Source organism: Eublepharis macularius, chromosome 11, assembly GCF_028583425.1.
Source record: "Eublepharis macularius isolate TG4126 chromosome 11, MPM_Emac_v1.0, whole genome shotgun sequence".
In the NCBI taxonomy this organism is placed as follows: Eukaryota; Metazoa; Chordata; class Lepidosauria; order Squamata; family Eublepharidae; genus Eublepharis; species Eublepharis macularius.
Genome location: NC_072800.1, coordinates 83,049,654 through 83,068,249, shown reverse-complemented (window position 1 = coordinate 83,068,249; position 18,596 = coordinate 83,049,654). Strand labels below are relative to the sequence as shown.

Here is an 18,596-nt window from a genome sequence, read left to right as displayed (position 1 = left end):
CTGGCGGCAGAGCTGTGTGGCCCTTCTCTTGCGCCTTGTTTCACTCTCTTGTTCCTAAGCATGAAAAGTGTGAGTATTGCCAGTCAGCTCAACTCTTGTTTGTTGTGTCTTGACAACTCTTTTGTGGGGAGTATGTGAAATGATCGGCTTCTCCTTCTTGCCATCGGGAGACCGACAAGGATTTTTGAGAGTTCCTCGGATATAGTTATCAGAAGTAGGAATTTGATTCTATTGGCATATTGTGCTTATCCTCCCAGGTCCAGGAGGAATAATAAAGTAACCTCTTTGTTTTGCCACATGCTGTGGTGGAGATCCTTTTCTGGAAAAGATAAAGCAGAGGCTGTGTGGCTAGTCTGAACTTTTTGCTGCATCTTTTTTTGAAATGCTGACTTTTCCCCGCTGTTGTTTTGGCAGCCCAATAGCAGCAGTGATAACTTACAGACCATCACATCTGGTGACTGGGATGTGACCGAGATTTTGGGATATGATGAAAAGAGACATATAATGTAAGTAAAATTTAAAAACTGCCAAGTTATCTATTTTTCTGAAGGCTAGTGGTAGTCTTGTCTGTCATGGATTATACATCATTTGGAGCCTGGGGAACTGGATTCGTGGCACACTGAGGCCTGAGAAATGTGCACGCATATAGCCTTGGATAGCTTCCTCTTTCTCAGCCTGAATTTCCCACCTGAGAAATGCTCATATCATAAGATTATTTGAAGACGCAGCTAGCCGTTGTTCTACACTGTTGGAAATCTATTGAGATTAGGTAGAATACTCTGGAGTAAGTAGTTTGAGGATTGTGACTTAGTGGTATTAGTGGTATTTCAGACATACTGTCAGTCCCTGGCAGTTAGACCCCCAAGTTAACACACAGCTGTTCCAGTTGAAGTAACTTTATTAGAGATCCATTCAGTACAAGGTGCTCAGACAGTGGAATTGGCAGAAGTGACGTATGTGGGGCTATCAGTGTTAGTGATAGGGAATATTCCTGCCTTTTGGAATGAGGACCATTAACGGGGGGGTGGGGGTGGAGTGAGACATTGTTTTAGAGTAGACAGTGAGAAAGATGAGCGTATCTTTGGTTCCCAAGGAGGATACCTTTCGAGCCAGTTTCAGCTGGCAGTCAAGGACACTGGGTCAGCAGAGTGAGAAAGAGAAAGTAAACATTCGTGAGATAACCTACTGGCATTGCAGCAATAAAGAACTTCCCACACTCTCAGAGACCAGAGGCAGAGCCAATATACATTCATGGCAGATATGCAGGAGGCATACATGACACATACCTCATGGAACTTCACTTAATACTGATCACATTTGTAACCCAAGTTTGTATAGGGAGTACTCTTAAGCGGGTCTACTCAGACATGAGTCCCATGTTATTCATTGGGACTTACTTCTGTGATTTTAGGATTAAGCCATAAGCTTCTAGATTTTCTTTTGTAAAAACACTGAGAATTTTTCGTATCTAAAGTCAATGTTTCCTTTTAGGGGGAGGATGGGGTTCTGGAATATCTGGAACATGTGCGTGCATTTTGGCTCACCCTGAGTTTTTATGAAATGTCTCTTCGATTCAATACAATGGACCACTCTTTCTCTATTGCATTTGAATGAATGGGATTCTTTAATAGTTTGCAAACCATAGTTGGAAGGCACCAGCTAATTTTGCATATTTAACCGCATGCAACTAACAATTTCCATATCATTTTGACAAACATCAGATGTTCAGCTGCAGTTCATGAACACATTACACTTTCTTTGACAGCTATTTTGAAAAGTGATCGCTTAGTCAGACCTTTATAAATAATATGTGGAAATCACAAATCTCAGGAAAATGTGATTTTTTTTTTTAAAAAAAGCTCCATTTTATATCCTTGTTTCTGATTGCCATCATGTTCTCAGAATTATAATTTAGAGTTGTATGAACTAGAGTCATTCTGAGAAAGTGAATGGAATAGTCACAATTTCACTTGAAGACTGGGGGCTTTAGAAGGAGGGATGGATGGATGTATACCCTGTTGACTTGCCACCTCTATTTTATATTGATGATAATTCTATATTTCTAAAACTGCAATTATATTATACGTGTGTTACATTTCAGATATTTTCTCAGCACAGAAGAAAAGCCAAGAAAACGACATTTATACAGGTATGAATTATTCTAGCTGAAAAGGCAATTTTTACATTACTTCCCATTGCTGACTCTTCTCGCAAACAGAGCTGATTCACTGCCAAGTAAGCCCAAACTGAATAGACACAATAATGTCATAGAAGCAGACGAGGACTTTGACAATCAGCTTCCGAAGCTTTGTGATTATTTTCTTTTAGAAAGGATTGTCCCTCTAATAACAAATGGATCTTTTTAAAAAGAAAAATGTATTATAAAGATGTTCAAAATGACAAGGGTCCATCCTTTTAGCCGTCTTTAGGATAAATTCTGCAGCAGCAGCACCTTCAAATTCTAGGTGAAGCAAATTCGCAGAATGGGTTGCCAATTGTCTTTCAACTGCCTTGGGCACTGCAGAAGAAGCAGATCAAATACTGTTCTTTAGATTAAGGATGCAACACTCAAAACCTTTTTTTTTATTTTTACTAGTTCATAGGCTAAAAATAATAATAGACAACCTCCACATTCAGAGATTGCATGCTTCTGAGAGCTAAGATAGATAAGATGGAGAAAGATTCATGCCTATTCGTTCCATTTTGTTCATGTGTGCTATGGGATGTGGAGGTTCTATTCTTGTAAAAAGAGCACCAGGGTGAGGGAATCTGAGCCCTGCCTCCTCCCCGTTCTCACTTCACTGGATTCTGTTGCTTTTAAGCACTTGTCTTCCAGCTTAACCCGCTTCCGGCATCAAAGCCGGGCTGCAAGATAAAATGCTTCAAGAAAAGAAGTACAAGGAGGTGAGGCAGAAGAGGGGCAGGGTTTAGCTCCCCTCACCCATTCACTTGATCTTCTCATGAACCCCACTTTAGCCAGGAAAAGGTGAGTTACAAGGACCATGTGCTTGACATACTTTGGTGGTTGCCAGAGGAATCTGTTTCCATCCAAGGACTGAATAGACCTTGGTGCGAAGGAATAAAATTCACAAGCTGTTCTAACTTTCACAGTAGTGCCGGTGGGACAGGTGCAGTGCTGTGATTCATGGTGTGACGTGGTAATAGATACGCCTCATTTCAGTGTCTCTCGCTGCACTCTGGTCATGAAGTGTGGCCTGGATTATATTCCAGAAGACTCATGCAGTATGAAACCCAGGGATCATTTCAAGGGGGAACGCGCAGGAACGCAGTTCCCCAAAGAGGTCATATGTCAGGTGGCCCCGCCCACCTGACTCTGGCCATTTTGGGCTTGTTTCAGCCTGGATTGGGGCCAAAACGGCCCGGATCAGGCCTCTGACTGGATCACTCTCCCACTCAACAGTGGCCCAATCCTGACCATTTTGGGCCCCTTTTCGGCCATTTTCAGCCCCTTTTTGCCATTTTGGGCCCAATTTCGGCCCTGAATGGCCAGGATTGGGTCCAAAACAGCCAGGATAGGTAATGTCAGGTGGTGTGGCGTATGCAAATCAGTTATGCTAATGAACCACTTCCGGTGATGGCAAGGGGCATGGCATATGCTAATGAGTTATGCTAATGAGTTCCTCCAGCTCTTTTTCTACAAAATGACCCCTGATTAAACCCCTTTGTTTTCTCCGCTACCATCGCCTGTTCAGGCTACCGTTTTCAGCTGACTCTTTTTGAATTCCAAATTCAGCAGCTTATGGAATCCTGTGCAGGCTGTTGCTGTGCATGGGATTGTCTTTCTGGCTAAGATGCGACAGCTCATTCACGTTGACAATAGTCTCTTATTTGTGCACTACTGGCTTGACATGGTCAGATGCTTGCAGAGGCCAAGGATGTCAGCTAAGCACTTGGGAGACACGGTGGGGCAGGGATAATGAAATCGGTTCCATGGCAGTGTCACAGCATCCCTTCTGGCTCTAAGAGGGTTGCCAGATCCTCTGCTATGGTAGGAGACCTTCTGCCAGCAACCCTTTTTTAATGCTGCCATTCGTAGTGAGGGCAGGAGAATTTTTTTTCAATCACCGATGTTGCATATGGCATAGCATCACTTACAGGGAAAATCCAGAAGTGACATTACTCTAGGTTTTACCTAGAGTTTCTGGCAATTTTTGGAGTGATGTGCTGTCACTCCCAGTTTTCCCAGAAGTGATGTCACGCTGCACACAACACTGGCACACCCCATTTCCTCCCCCCCCCGCAATCTCTCTAGAGCAATGTGACATTACTTCCAGTTTTCCCCCGAAGTGATATCGCACACCCCCAGCAACCCCCATGTCCCCACTCCCCCATCATTCAAGGTGTGACCTTTAAAGTGATGTCACCATGTCAAGGAAATGCTCTAGGACTCACCCAAAACTCCAGAGCACTACAATGCCATTTTCCTCCTATTTTTCTCTTGCTGTTCCACCAAGCTGGAGCAGGAGTGGAGGGTCTGGGGTGGTGACCTGTCTATCAAAACACAGTCTGACTAAAAATTATGGTTGCCAAGGGATAGCCAAGTTGTGAAATTAGGTCCCAAGTGGTAGTGTTTAATATGATCCATCAGTATTGTTACACAAAGGCATCTTATGTGTAAGGAACAGGCATAGTCAGTTACAATCTGTGTCCAGCTCCCACTACCATTTTTTTCTGCCCTCCTTGCCTTCTGACATCACGTTGATCTTGCAAAATTTTGCTCCTTGCCTGACAAACATCCCTCCAAATGGAAGATTCAAGATCAACTTTTTTTTGTCTTTCCTGGAGGAGTACCCACAGACACAGAAGGGTATCTTGTACACCATTTTGCTTCCCAAGCAATTTTACTTTGGAAGGTAGGCCAGATGTAATGTAGGAGAGAAGACAGCCCGCTTCCTTTGTGATTTGGCAGATGCTCTTCTCGTCCAGTTAACTAACTTGGGTGAATGTCAGAGGTTTCTAACACCTTGCCGGTTTCTTGGGTGATCTCCCATTCTTACAAGGGAGAAACACCACCCTTGGCCTTGAGGATCTGCCTCTGTATCTGCCAGTGGGTACCCTGCCATTTGAGGAGTGGAACATTGCCCTAAAGCGAGTGTGAGGTCTCAGGTACCTCCCCATTTCTCAGTGAGAGGTGCCACCTGCCAGCATGAGACAAAGGAGCCTCCTAGATTCTTCAGTCAGGAGTGGGATTACATCATCCCAGGATGGGGAGAACCTCTTGGCACCAGTCATCTTGACTGGGGAAAATCTCCCAAGGAGATCTGCCTCCAGAATGGTGGAATTGTAAACGTGTCCATTGGCTCCTTGGCATTTATGCCTGTGTGTCCTTTTCTCTTTTCAGCACCAGCCTTGGAGACTTCAACAGGCGATGTTTGTCTTGTGATTTGATCAATAACTGCACATACTTCAGTGCATCGTTCAGCCCCAGCATGGACTATTTCCTGCTGACCTGTGAAGGTAGGCTTTGCATTACATCCAGGAGATATCCTGTTATACACCAACTGTAACGCTTCGCAACTCTGGGCATCTCCTCACCATTATTTTGTCTACAGATATTTTATTACTTTTTCTGACATTCATAGGGTAGGGAAAACACTCTGGCTGCCAACAGTAGTACACAGTCCTGTCCTTTACATCATTGCAGTGCCCACCGCAGGACAAAAACTGGAATCGCTGAACAAAAACTAAACTTCAATGGATGTCGTGTTCCTCCATTTGTCTATGGGAAAGGAGCATTTCTCTGCTGACAAAGGAATGTGCGCATAGATCTCTTTCTGCTATGGAAGTGAAGGGGAAGCAGGAGTCTAGAACAGATAATAATAATAATAACAACATTCAATTTATATACCACCCATCAAGACAACTTAACACCCACTCAGAGCAGTTCACAAAGTGTGTCGTTTGTGGCTAAGAGAGCTCTGGAAAAGCTGTGACTGACCCAAGGTCACCCAGCTGGTTTCAAGTGGAGGAGTGGGGAATCAAACCCACTTCTCCAGATTAGATTCCTACTGCTCACCAAACGGGCTCATCCTACTATTGGAGGATGCAGGCAGGTAGACTTGTTAGGGTGGTAGAAGAGGTTGGAACCCCCACTCTCTGTTATGAGAATGAAAGCCCTGCAGTGCAGAGAACGTTTATTCCCACTGCTTTCTCCACACTGGGGACATCTGTTGTGAGGGGGGGAACCCCCCAAAAATTCAGGTTTCCCACTTTGGGTTTACCCGAACCAGGAAAAAAATCCGGAATTACCAGAATCCCGAAGTGGCAAGCCGCTTCGGGATTCTGGTATTTAGCTCGCTTTGGTATGCTCCATAAAGATTTGGAGCATACCGAAGTGAGGGGGAGCAGATGGCACCTCTCATTGAGAACAGTAGACCTCAAAAAACACATATGCTAAAGCAACCCTCTCTCGAAAACCAATGAAAGTGAAGGTGGAGGTTTGTGACTACAATATTCGCTGTCCAGGAAGAGAAGAAAAACAAAAGTGCAGTGGAAAGATATTTAATATTTCGTTGTAGATCCCTAAGCATTTCACGTACTGCTTTGTCAGGGCCTCTGTGAACCTGCAGAGAGACGTCTACCGTACAGATCCCCTGAAGAAGCAATATGTGAAATGTGTAGGGATCTACATTCATGTATTAAATGTTTTCCCACTGCACCTTTGTTTTCCTTCTCTTCCTGAACTCTGTAATGCTGTGGGCCCCTTCTTCTGTTTTTAAAATATTCAGTTTTTCTCTTTGGCTTTGCAGAACTGCAAAGAATGTTGTCATAAACTGGAGCTCATTTCATACACTTTTTAAAATAAACACATTTAGCAAAAAACTGTTTCACTTCATGTCCTATGAATTCCTGCTGGAAAAAAAATACATCCGCTTGGCAGAGAGAATGGCAGTCAGCAGTCAGCTTTCTTCCTTCCAAGTTCTGCTGATCAAAATAGACCTTTGCTTTGCTACCAAGTGCAAGCTTATTAAGAAACAGCTTCAGCGAGTAATTGATGTAGAGGTGTCGTCCCAGGGCTTTAAAATATTCTCTCAGGCAGCTTCACAGGGCTTTGCAGTCAGAAACAACCACTTCCAAAATTTATGGAATATAAATCATAAACGGAAATCTGAAGTAAATAACCATTATTTCTCCCCTCTAGCAATCACCCAGGTGACAAAAAAAACCCAGCCGCCCAGCATTCATGCCAAACTGGGTTTTCAGGACAAGAAAACACAAAGTAGTTTGTGGATCTCCTGGAGAACCTGAGTCTCCTGTTCATTGCCTTAATAAGGAAGGGATACAGTTTGCCTATCTGTTTGCATGATTCCTTAGTAGCAACAGGCATTTCAGCTTTCTCACGGATAAGTCATCGCTTTTGAGGAGGCTCAACACACTTGAGACATGACAGATACCATTTTCTAGCAGTAAATTCAAAGGTACGGCCCTAGTTGAGAAATAAGCCCTTATGAATTCAGTGGGAGATAATTCTAGGGAAATTCGGCTGTTACATACACATAAGGTCTCAGTCAATGCCGGCAGCACAAAAATTTCAAGGTGCTTCTGTGTTTGCACTGGCTGAATGGGAATTGCATCTTATTTTTTCTTTTTCTTATTCATTTCATTGCTGTGCCGATTGGAACAAAATTTACTTTCTACAAGCTTAGTACTTATAAACTGTGCCTGTGGCTGCAGATCTTAAACTCTTTAATGTGTTTCTGGTGCTGTTCTTTTATTTCCTTTTTATCCTGTTGGAAATGTCTAACTGTGTGTGCGTGCATGTGCAAGCGTGTGTGCATACATGTGTGTACATTAGAGATGGGCACAAACCGGGAAATGGCAGTTCATTGCCGTTCATACTTCATTACATTTCATGATCCATGAACCATGAACTAGCATGAAATTGCCCAGATCATGAACCATTTGGTTCTTGAATGCGTCACTTCCGGGGCAACAGAAGATCTGCAGAAAGCCCATCCCCTCCTCTTGCCCAGGTAACTGATTGATCAGCACCAGGCTGTCTGCAGTGACGAACCGAAAAAAGAACCAAACGAACTGGCCTAAAAATTGTCTCAGTTCATCAGAAATGCCTTCCAACGAACCGCTGGTTTGTGAATCAAAAAACTGCCAGGTTCAAGATGAACTTTGGTTCGTATTTTGGTTCATGCCCGCCTCTAGTGTGCGTGCATGTAAGAAGAATTTTCTTTAAAGCAGCTACAAAATGAGGCATGAACATTATTCAGGACAGATTCACAAAATAATATATGTCTGTTTCCAAACAGAGAGGGCTGGGTTGATTCATTAATGCAAGCAAAATAACTGTGGGTTAACTCCATGCCTTTGTTCAGAACCATCTGTTCCTTTCCTCCCTCAATTTAGTTTTTTCCCCTTTGACATCTAGCCTGACAGAATATTCAGTATAACTCAAAATCTTACATAGTGCACTTATTACCATTGACGGGTTGTTGTAAAGTTGTGGCTCGGCTGCCTGTGCTAATTATGTTCAAGTGAATCAGTATGGTTATCTCATTTTGGTACTTGTCAGTATTTTCTAACATAGTGGCCTCCTAAAATCTTCACAGTTCCTGGTAAGTTTCAAAGTTCATCGAATTTGCAACATTTACTCTATCTTCAGTTCCTCTGGGCTTTGTTTTGTGAGCAGCTAGTACCAGATGAGGCTCATAATTAGAGGAGAACTGCAGTGCCCCTTCCCAGCTTCTCCACTCTGTTCACAAGCTGGAAAGTAAGGGGGGGAGATTTTGGTTATTTTTATTTATTTATTACTTCGATTTATAAACCGCCCATCCTCAGGCGGTTTATTGGAGGGGAGGAGCATGAAATTTAATTTAAAAAATAAATGAGCAAGGACAGAGGTGTTTTATCTGCCTTATTAGGCACAGTGATCATATTCCTCTTTGCTATGGGGAACAATGTTTCTTTCCCCATTTTTTTTACCCAGAAGACATCAAAGCAAGCAAAGGAACCATTACTTCCTGGCTTGTTCTGCTCTGGTTTCCTGACAGTGACACAAACCCCGTGCTTCCTACCTTCCCTTTGGTATCTTGTGAGTAAAACAAGAGAGGAAAAAATGCAGCAGGGAATCCTGTCGTCGTTGCTAGGAGCGTACGAACAGGCGGTGGAACTGAAAAACCAGCCCTCATTGTTGTGAGCTGAAATAACTCTTTGTAGAATGTTTTGCACATCCTAATAATCAAAAGGAAGGTTCTACCCTTGCAACGCTTCCTTAAATATTCCTCTAATCCAGTACAGCAGTACCCAGAAATGCTGCCGATGCCCTGTTCTCAGCTCATTGACTTCAGTGGATTTTGAAGAGTGTTACTTCACTTAGCTGACCATCTTGGCCAAGTCACTTTTGTGCTAGGGACAGTTTCGGTCCTGAAAGGGGCAACTTGGGCTTGTTCCCTTGTGCCCTGCTGTGGTCCTCATTCTGTACAGAAATTGTTCCCATGTTTATGAACCTGAGATACCTCAGGCAGTTAGAAATTTTCTGGACAATACCCAGCCCTTGTCAAGGTAGCTTCAGATGGTATCTCTGTTTATCTGGTCATAGATCCAGAGGAGTTAGCCATATTAGTCTGTAGTAGCAAAATTGAAAAGAGTCCAGTAGCACCTTTAAGACTAACCAACTTTACTGTAGCATAAGCTTTCAAGAATCACAGTTCTCTTCTTCTCTGAAGTCAGGGTGTCATATATGCCTGTCTGAAGAAGAGAACTGTGATTCTCAAAAGTTTATGCTACAGTGAAGTTGGTTAGTCTTAAAGGTGCTACTGGGAGCACCTGAGCACTGAGAGATCTCTGTCTTTTGGTGCTACACCTCTGAAGATGCCAGCCACAGCTGCTGGCGAAACGTCAGGAACTACAATGCCAAGACCACGGCAATACAGCCCGGAAAACCCACAACAACCATCGTGCTACTGGACTCTTTTCTATTCTGTTTACCTGGGTCACTTATTTCTCTACCACAAAATATGTCCGAAGCTGCTTACAGCAAAACAAAGAAAACCACTGCTAAACACATCAAAGCCTTTTTAAAAACACACTATAACAGTAATAAAACAGCAGGATGAAATAGCAGCTAAAAATTCATATTCAGCAGCAAGTTAAAAACCACAATAAAACTGGTTCCTCAGCAAGGAGCTGTCCACAGCTACAATGCTTAAGAAGAAGCCAAGTTAAATAAAATTGTTTTCTCCTGTGGCCAAAATTTAAAAGGTTAAGCACCAAGCTTTCTCTGGGAGGACAGCTCTTCCCATCCGAGATGCCGTAACTGAGAAAGTCCCATTTCTGGTCACCATCTCTTTACTCCTGACGATGGAGGCACAAATGGTAGGTGAGCAGATGAATAACAGAAGAAGGTGGTTCTTCAAGTCCCCTGTGTCAGTCCTTGGCAGGAAGGATCCCCAAGTTCTCCACAGCAAACACGCAGGTGTATTGGTGGAAGTAACTTTATTAGAGATCCAGCAAGTTCAAGGTGCTCAGATAAGTGAATTGATTCCATGTGGGAAGCGAAGATTTGTATGTATAAATAGCTTTTATTATGTGTATTGTGCATGAATGAAGGTATAAATTAAATACGTGGTTGTTGTTGTTATACAGATTTTATTACCATTGTGTTACTTTCCTTTGCTGCTAACAGACAAGTGAATTGGCAGAAGTGACGTAACTGGGATTGGTGATGTTAGTTATAGGGAACGTTCCCACCATCAGGATAAGGGGCCGTTAAAGTTTTTGGGCGCAAACTAGCCAGGGGGGTTGCCTGGGAAGAGCTAGGTTTAGACTAGACAGAACAAAGAATGAAATCATCTCAGTTCCCAAGAAAGATGCATTTCGAGCTGGCCACAGCCAGCCTTCAAGGACACTTCTCGAAGCAGCGGGGAAAGAGAGAGTAAATACTTGAGAGAGAACCTAGTGCCTTAACATCAATAAGAAACTTCTCATGCCCTCAGAGGGCCAGTACAGAACACAGAATACATTCGTGGAAGATATGCAGACAGGCATATATGACCAGGGCTTTTTTTCTGGGAAAAGAGGTGGTAGAACTCAGTGGGTTGCCCTGGGAGAAAATGGTCACATGGCTGGTGGCCCCGCCCCCTGACCTCCAGACAGAGGGGAGTTTAGATTGCCCTCCGCACCGCTGAGCGGTGTGGAGGGCAATCTAAACTCCCCTCTGTCTGGAGGTCAGGGGGTGGGGCCACCAGCCATGTGACCATTTCCTTTCTTTTTTTTAAATAAAATTTTATTAGTGAGTGGAAAAACAAAAGAAAATTTTCCGAATTTAACACAAATAATCCCACTTTTTGCCCTTGCTCTGTCCCCCACCCTTTTCCTCCCCCTCCCTATTGACTTCCAACAGCTTTCCAACCCTTAACCCTTCTTATTACTTAAATCTATTTCATTTATATTTTCCTATCAGCTTTAAATCATAATATCTCTTATTCTAAGCACATTCTTAGTCTTTTACATAGCCTCTATCAAACCTACTATCAATATAGTGTATCTCATATCAATAAACATACCAATATAATATAATATATAGCAGGGATCGCCCTATCTCTTACTTTAAACTTATTCTATTTCTTTTCTTTTAAGCATATACTCCATCAAATACACTATCAATATAGTATACATCACAATAATATATTATATATATGTTGTATGCTATGCCACCAATGTAGCACAGCACACAACACCACATAGCACCACCACATATTATGTTATAATGTAGAATCTGATCCACTAACCCGTTATTTTGTTATATATCATATATAGTATACCTCATTGAGATATCTGCTTACCCCTTCTCGTTATCCCATATACTCAATGTAAAATCCCCTTAAATATTATATTAGCTTAGATTATAATTACATTCCCCCTAGATGGTAAGATCCCTTCTCTCTTCCCATTGCAACATTGTTCTTTAAAAATTTTCAAACTGCCACAGTTCTCCTTTTACATCCCACTTTTTTCCCAAAAATTGTTTCAGTTTCCCCCAATCAACAATATATTGTCCTAGGTCAAGATCTTTGAGTTTCCTTGTCATTTTGTCCATTTCTGCCATATACAGCAATTTGTAAATCCAGTCTTCTACAGTTGGTATTTCTTGTGTCTTCCATTTCCATGTGACCATTTTCAAGAGGTTCCGGAACACCGTTCCCCCGTGTTCCAGCTGAAAAAAAGCCCTGTATATGACACCCTGACTCTTTACGTCTTTGGGGGAGAACTGGAAGTACTGGTTGGCCCCACTTTCTGTTCTGTGCCTTTGTTTGCATCACCTCAGCTGGAACTTGTACATCTTTTCCTGTGGGCTTTCAGTGCAAAGGCAGTTTGTGCATCTTTTTGCAGGGTGGAAACGTGGAGATTATGCTGCAGATATTACCAGCAGTCACGGATAGCAGTTTGCTCATGCTTCCATTTGCATGTGCAATATCTTAGATGAGAGCTGCTAGGCAAATGCCAGATGTTGTCTACTGTCACAGTCATCAAGCCTGCCCAGTGCTAAGGCTGCCTTTGAATCCAGACTAGTAAGCAACAAAGGAACAAGTCCACGGGAAGCACACTGCAATATTAGACAATAAATTTACAGAAGTGTATTCAAAGTGCAAGTGCTATAAATAGTGATAATTCATACATATTCCAAATTCATACACATATTTTCATTCCATATTCCTAACAGATTTTATAGGGAAAACCTTCATAAATGTACATTGAACAGTCGGGCTACAAATCAATAGGTCTTTTGTGGATTCTTATGCAAGGTATTGTGCAAATGCAAATGTTCCTGGGTCCTTCCAGATCGAAAAGGAGCGACAACGTTGGAGATGAAGAACAAAATTCCAAACCACGCCCAATCTGGGGCCGGCTACACACTGCAGATTTCGTGACACCTTCATCAGGAGCGTGTGGTTCGCTTCATTATGTCAGGAACAAACACAATCCAGCGTTATTTCATCATCAGTCCTGAAAGCCTAAAACGCGGCAGCTATGCTAACTCTCTTGCGCAGCCAGACTGGCCGCGATGACGGAAATTCTGCTCTTGTCCCATGTTTGTGCATACAGTGACAATCCAAACGAGGGAGACCCCTGTTAAAATACTGGCCACCAAGAAGCAGGCATATAGAAACTGTTTTTTCTCCCCTGTCCTGTTGTGGTAGATACGGGCTAAATGTGGCATTTGGATTCTTGCCCTCAGGTGGTTGCTTGCATATTACATCCTATTAAGTGATCTGTTCTGGCGCTGATTATTGCCCTCTGTCAGGCTGATTATCAAGGACGGTTCCCTTCTTTGTGTACCCCTCCAGCAAGAGGATGTAATTAATGCTCAAAGGCAAGTTGTGACCTTTTGACACCGTTCCTGTGGCTCTGGGAAGCTCAAATTAGTTTCTGCTGTTTGAAAGCATGCCCAGGCCTAATCGCTGGGTTGCATTTTATATTATAGGGGGCGTCTTGTACGCATTTGCATTTGGTTACCCTTGTTTCCTGTGTCCCCAGCGCCCTTAATTCTGAAGGACGATCACGGTTCTCCATTGTGCGTGGCTCACATATCAGGACCCTTTGAGGGGGGGAGAAAGTAACACATTCCCTTTAATCAGAGTAGTCCTTTAAAGCACAGGGCAGATTGGAAGTCTCTTACTCAAATCAGCCATTACAAGTGCAGTGGCTCCAGAATAAAAATAGGCTACTATTAGCTCACTTAATTTTTAAAAGGGAACATCTGTTCTGTCACCCTTTAACAACATAGTTATTAAAGCAGACTGTGATTAATTTAAATTGTCACTTGTGTGGAAGTCAGCATTACGTTTCTGCTTCCTCCAAGCGGACCAATCATTTGCATGTTATAAAATATTTCATTGTAGTGTGAAGCATCGTTAATTTAATGTAAATTACCCTTAATTGCTCATTGACACCAGGGGAAAAAAAGAATAAGAGTTAACCCAAAAGCGATCGGTGGCTTCCAGTTTACTAAAACAATGACATTTCCATGGGCAGGAGAAAGACTACTTCCATGTCACTACGTAAAAGCATTAAGCTGGTGATTCTGTAGAAAAGCCGTCATGTTTGCTTACTGTGTACATACATTTAGGAGGCGAGCAAGGGGCAGAGCGATTCAGAGCATGAGCTGAGCAGTGGACCTGGAGGCGCATGGTTCCTCTTTCAGTTCTCCCATTGGAAGGAGCTGGGTTACGTAGCGAAAAAAGCATGCTGTGATTTTCACATAGGAAAATCACAGGAAGCCGCCTCCATGTTGTCTTGTTTGCGGTAGAATCCGTGCGCGTTGTAGAAGATTCTGGAGCATGGTTTGGGGAATACGTCCAGTTCATGCCATGCATTGGCCAGGTGCTTCCTGTGTGCTGACTTGTTGCCATGTGTGAAGTAATAATTGAAGTAAGTGCACAGCGTAGAACACACGAGCATTTCCTAGTGCTGGCGCGTTGAAGGGAAAGACTGGCAATCAGGGGCAGACTGGCTATTTGACTTATTTGGTGAGCCGCTGTCCTAGGGGGTCACCGGTGGCAAGGAGCATGATGTGCCAAGCCTCCGTAATTCTACCAGCACCTTGGGGGCCACTAAGCTCAGCCCTTTAGTGGCAATGATGCTTGGTGTCAGTTCACCGATTGCCTCCTCTTGCACTGCCCCCAGTTTGCAGGAGAAAGCGACAGGCGAGCCAGTGCTCATTGTTGGTGGCGAAGGGCTAAATGAACCTACAGCATTGGCTTATTTCACAGCTAGGGCCACCCAGCTTGGCTTGCTCCAGGGCCATTTCAGCTCCCCAGTCCACCCCTGTTGGTAATGGTGGATCATCCCACTTTCAAGGAAGCTTCTCCACCATGACAGATCTTCTGTTTGAGGAGCTCCTGATACATTTTCCAGGGTAGTCAAATGAACGCATGCAGTTGCCTTATACTGAGTCAGATCATTAGTCTATCACAGTCTTGGCAACTGGATTCCCACAATGCCCCCACTAATGAAAGTGCAGAAATCTGAAGGTGGTATCACACATTCCAAGAACAGGAGAAGGGTGTGTTTATTTCCATCCCGACGAAAGACCTCGGTTGAACTCGTTACCCTGACACTGCAGGTGCAGATGTTCCTGTCCCATAAGATTTAGAGCTTTAAGAAGAGCTGCGTCTTTAACCTTCTTTGCCAGCTGGACTATTGTTTTCTGATTTCCAGAGACCAATTTAGCTTTTAATGAACACTGCAGGGATATTAAAGACATATGCCTGTGAATCTTCTGGAGAAAAAGATTTGAAGAGAGAAATGAGACTCAGGGTGCGCTGTTTTTCCACGATGCGTGCTTGGATTGAAGAAGAGAAGTCCTTGAAGTGGGCATTTTCGGAAAAGTGAAATACAGAAAACCGGCATCCTTTATGTGACCTGCACACAAGGATATGCAGACAATGATTTTAGAATACCAAAGACTTCAGTTTTCTTTTTGCTCTTTCTTTCCTTTTTTTTTTCTCTTTAGAGTGAAGCCTTCTTGACTTTAAACAGTGGCTTCCGCTCAGAAAAAAATTAATGAGCAGCAAACCTGCAGATATAACAGGCCATTTCCCCCAACATTTCACAAGCAGCTTGTGAGGCATCACTGGGGAGCCAGTCATGGGCAAACCGTCGTGCAGAAAACTTTATGAAATTTTTAAAAATGTGATAGCAGAACAGGGTTGCTGGATGCCAGGACGTACAGTCACGTATAAAGGTGGCGATGAGGCATTCTTGGTCAAAAACACTTTTATTTATTGAAAACATTTTATGCTGATTTTCCATGGCTCAAAAGTGATTTAGAAAATAAAAAGCAACCAAAAGACTACAGAGATTTCACAAAAGCAAGACTAAAACAGCATCCCTTGATTGCGTAACAAAAATAACAGTCACCAGAGGTGGCCCTTCCCGCATTTCTAGAAACCAATACCCAAACAGAACTTTGTACCTTAAGAAGGAATTCCTTTTTTAATCCTGGGACAACTGCTGTTAAAAGCCCTGCACCCAAGGGACGCCTTCCTGTACTTCATAAATCCCAGCAAGGTGGATCTTAGAAATGCAGCAGAGATGGGAGGGGGAGTAGATATAGAGAGGGGTTGCCTTTCAGAGTTTTGGAATCTGTACACCTGTCTTTAATTTTCTATGGGTTGGCTCACCTAACACATTCACGTTTTGAATACTAGTGCTCTAGTGTGATGCGCAAGGAACAGCCCAGCCCCAATAGGGGCATGCCGGTTTGGCTGGCATCCAGGGCAGTGGTGCCAAGAGACCATCGGAAAGGAAAGAGGCAGCAGCCAAGCACTTCTGCATCATGGCTGCTCCTTTTTTCTCTTAGCAGCAGTAGCAGAAAGACCTTGAAGACTAGACGATGTTTAAAAAAGGCCTTCCCCCCCCAGCCTTTTTGCCCCCCACAACAGCCAAGAAAGGAACAACTGGACTCTGCAGCAAAATGACCGTCATCAGGGCTTTTTTTCAGGGGGAACGCGGGGGAACGGAGTTCCGGAACCGCTTGAAAATGGTCACATGGCTGGTGGCCACGCCCCCTGATCTCCAGACAGAGGGGAGTTGAGATTGCCCTTTGCACCGCTCGGTGGCACAGAGGGCAATCTAAACTCCCCTCTGTCTGGAGATCAGGGGGCGGGGCCACCAGCCATGTGATGATTTTCTCCGAGGACAAGCCACTGAGTTCCACCACCTCTTTTCCCAGGAAAAAAGCCCTGACCGTCATTACAGAGACTGATGGCATCTGGGTGTGCAACTTGTTACAGCAGAAGTGGGGATTTTTACCCCGTTTATCAGTGCCCAAAGAGCAAGAGCAACCACCAAAGAGCCGTGGTAGGAAGGCAGCAGAAGGGGCCCAGTGTATGGGAAGAGTCCTCCCCTCCCTTAGTTTGTGAGCGCATCTGCAACGTTGCATGTTGTTATTTTTGCAAGCTACCTTGAAGGCTGTAAAGAGGATGGAAAAGCAGAGGAATAACATTTTATCCCTTTTCATCTCTCCAGGATGCCTTTTCTGTCCTTTTGCCTTGCGTCTGTGGACTGATGGAGTCCAACCCTACTTAGCTTCACGGTGCTCTAGTATCAGGTGTCCCTAAGCCATATATTGGGCCCATTTGACTTTGGGAAAGCCAGAGGAACTCATATTCTGCCAAACATTGATTTTTTTTCCCCTCCCGGGTACTCCTGTAATCCACCAGATCACGTCCTGGCACTGCCCTCGCTTGCCAAATCCATCCAAGCTTCTGATCTTTTGGGTTCTGCTTTCTGCCTGCCTACTTTTACTGCTCCATGTGGGGCTTGTATATTCATAGATCGAAAGAAGAAATAACCAAATGTACAGACCCTGCCCAAGATAATCTGTCTTTCCCCTCCCGAATGCCCCTCCCTGCCCAAGCCTAGTTTTGTTACAAACTTTTTCCAAACCTGTACAAGACTGTGTCTGTACAAGAGCAGGTATCTGCTTGCAATAATGTAAAATAAGAGCATCCCAACAGCTCCTGAGCTGTCAGAACAACTCAGCATTGTTAGACTGCCTGGAAACAAGACAGCATTGGAAATGGTGATGACTTTAGTTTGCTGGGTGTGCATATATGGATGTACGCACGTGGGTGGGGGCTGGGGAAGCCTCTCGCACGCCTTAGGGGTTAAGTATAGCGGTTCAAGCCACTTTTTTGATGTCTGTGATTGCCAGCAAATGCCACGAACATCTGTCTGCGGTATTGACTCTGACAGCACCGTGAATCGGACCGGTTCTTTTAATTACAGCCAGTGGCTCCGAGACGCTCCCGGCCTTTTTGTTTATTAGTATGATAATACGTCTTCCATGTATGAACTTGAATGCATTGGGTTATAAATAATTCATGGCTTAGCAAATAAAGAGGTATTGGAATCTGTACGCTGAAGGGGGGCGTGGGGATGGGGGGGCTGTTGCCAATTATTGCCCTCCTGGAGCACCAGGGCCCTCCCAGCCACCCCCCACAACCCCCCACTATTGCAGCTGCTCTTTTTAATCATTCATTGCTTCTCAAGAACGACTCCAGTGGAGGCTAGCAGAGACAATTTCGGTTGTTCCTGTTTTCATACTGGGATTTTCGCTTCAAAATTTGAAATTACCTGCTAGGTGGATAGGGAAGGGGAGAAAAGCAAGTTTTTAACATTTTAAAAATTCCAATTTCTTGTTTTCTGTGTCACGTGAATAGCTTAGTTTGGAGTGGTTTCCGTGTAAGGACTGGCTTGTGTTGTTTCCCCATTGCTGCTGCAGATGCTGATGCAACACTGAAACTGGGGGGTTTCCACACTGCAAGTTTCTCTGCCATTGCCCTATCCCAGTCCCTCTCCGTGGCTATTCCCCCTCCCCTGCACTACCAGGGCTTTTCCAGTTTTTTTTTTAAATCAATAAATGAATATCATTATATCAGTGTAATGTTTTAACAACCTGTATATCAGGTTCTCTGAATTCCCCCGCTTTCATTTTTGAAAAACGCTTCTAGCCTCTTTTGATGTGAAGATAGAAGGGGAAAGGCTTATCTCTGCAGTGAAAGAGTCTGGAGACTTTTTTTAAAAACACAAATTCATAGAACCCGATAACCAGATTG

At 43.7% G+C, this 18,596-nt stretch overlaps 1 protein-coding gene across 2 annotated transcripts in view; it reads left to right on the top strand.

The window, feature by feature from the left end:
* The window catches only part of DPP6 (dipeptidyl peptidase like 6), a 496,940-nt gene that overhangs the window by 446,756 nt on the left and 31,588 nt on the right, over positions 1–18,596 (top strand). For both annotated transcript variants that reach the window (XM_054991455.1, XM_054991456.1), the window contains exons 14-16: positions 415–506; positions 2,102–2,149; positions 5,363–5,478. In XM_054991455.1, coding sequence (XP_054847430.1) covers positions 415–506; positions 2,102–2,149; positions 5,363–5,478 — 256 coding nt within the window. The remainder of the gene's footprint in view (positions 1–414; positions 507–2,101; positions 2,150–5,362; positions 5,479–18,596) is intronic.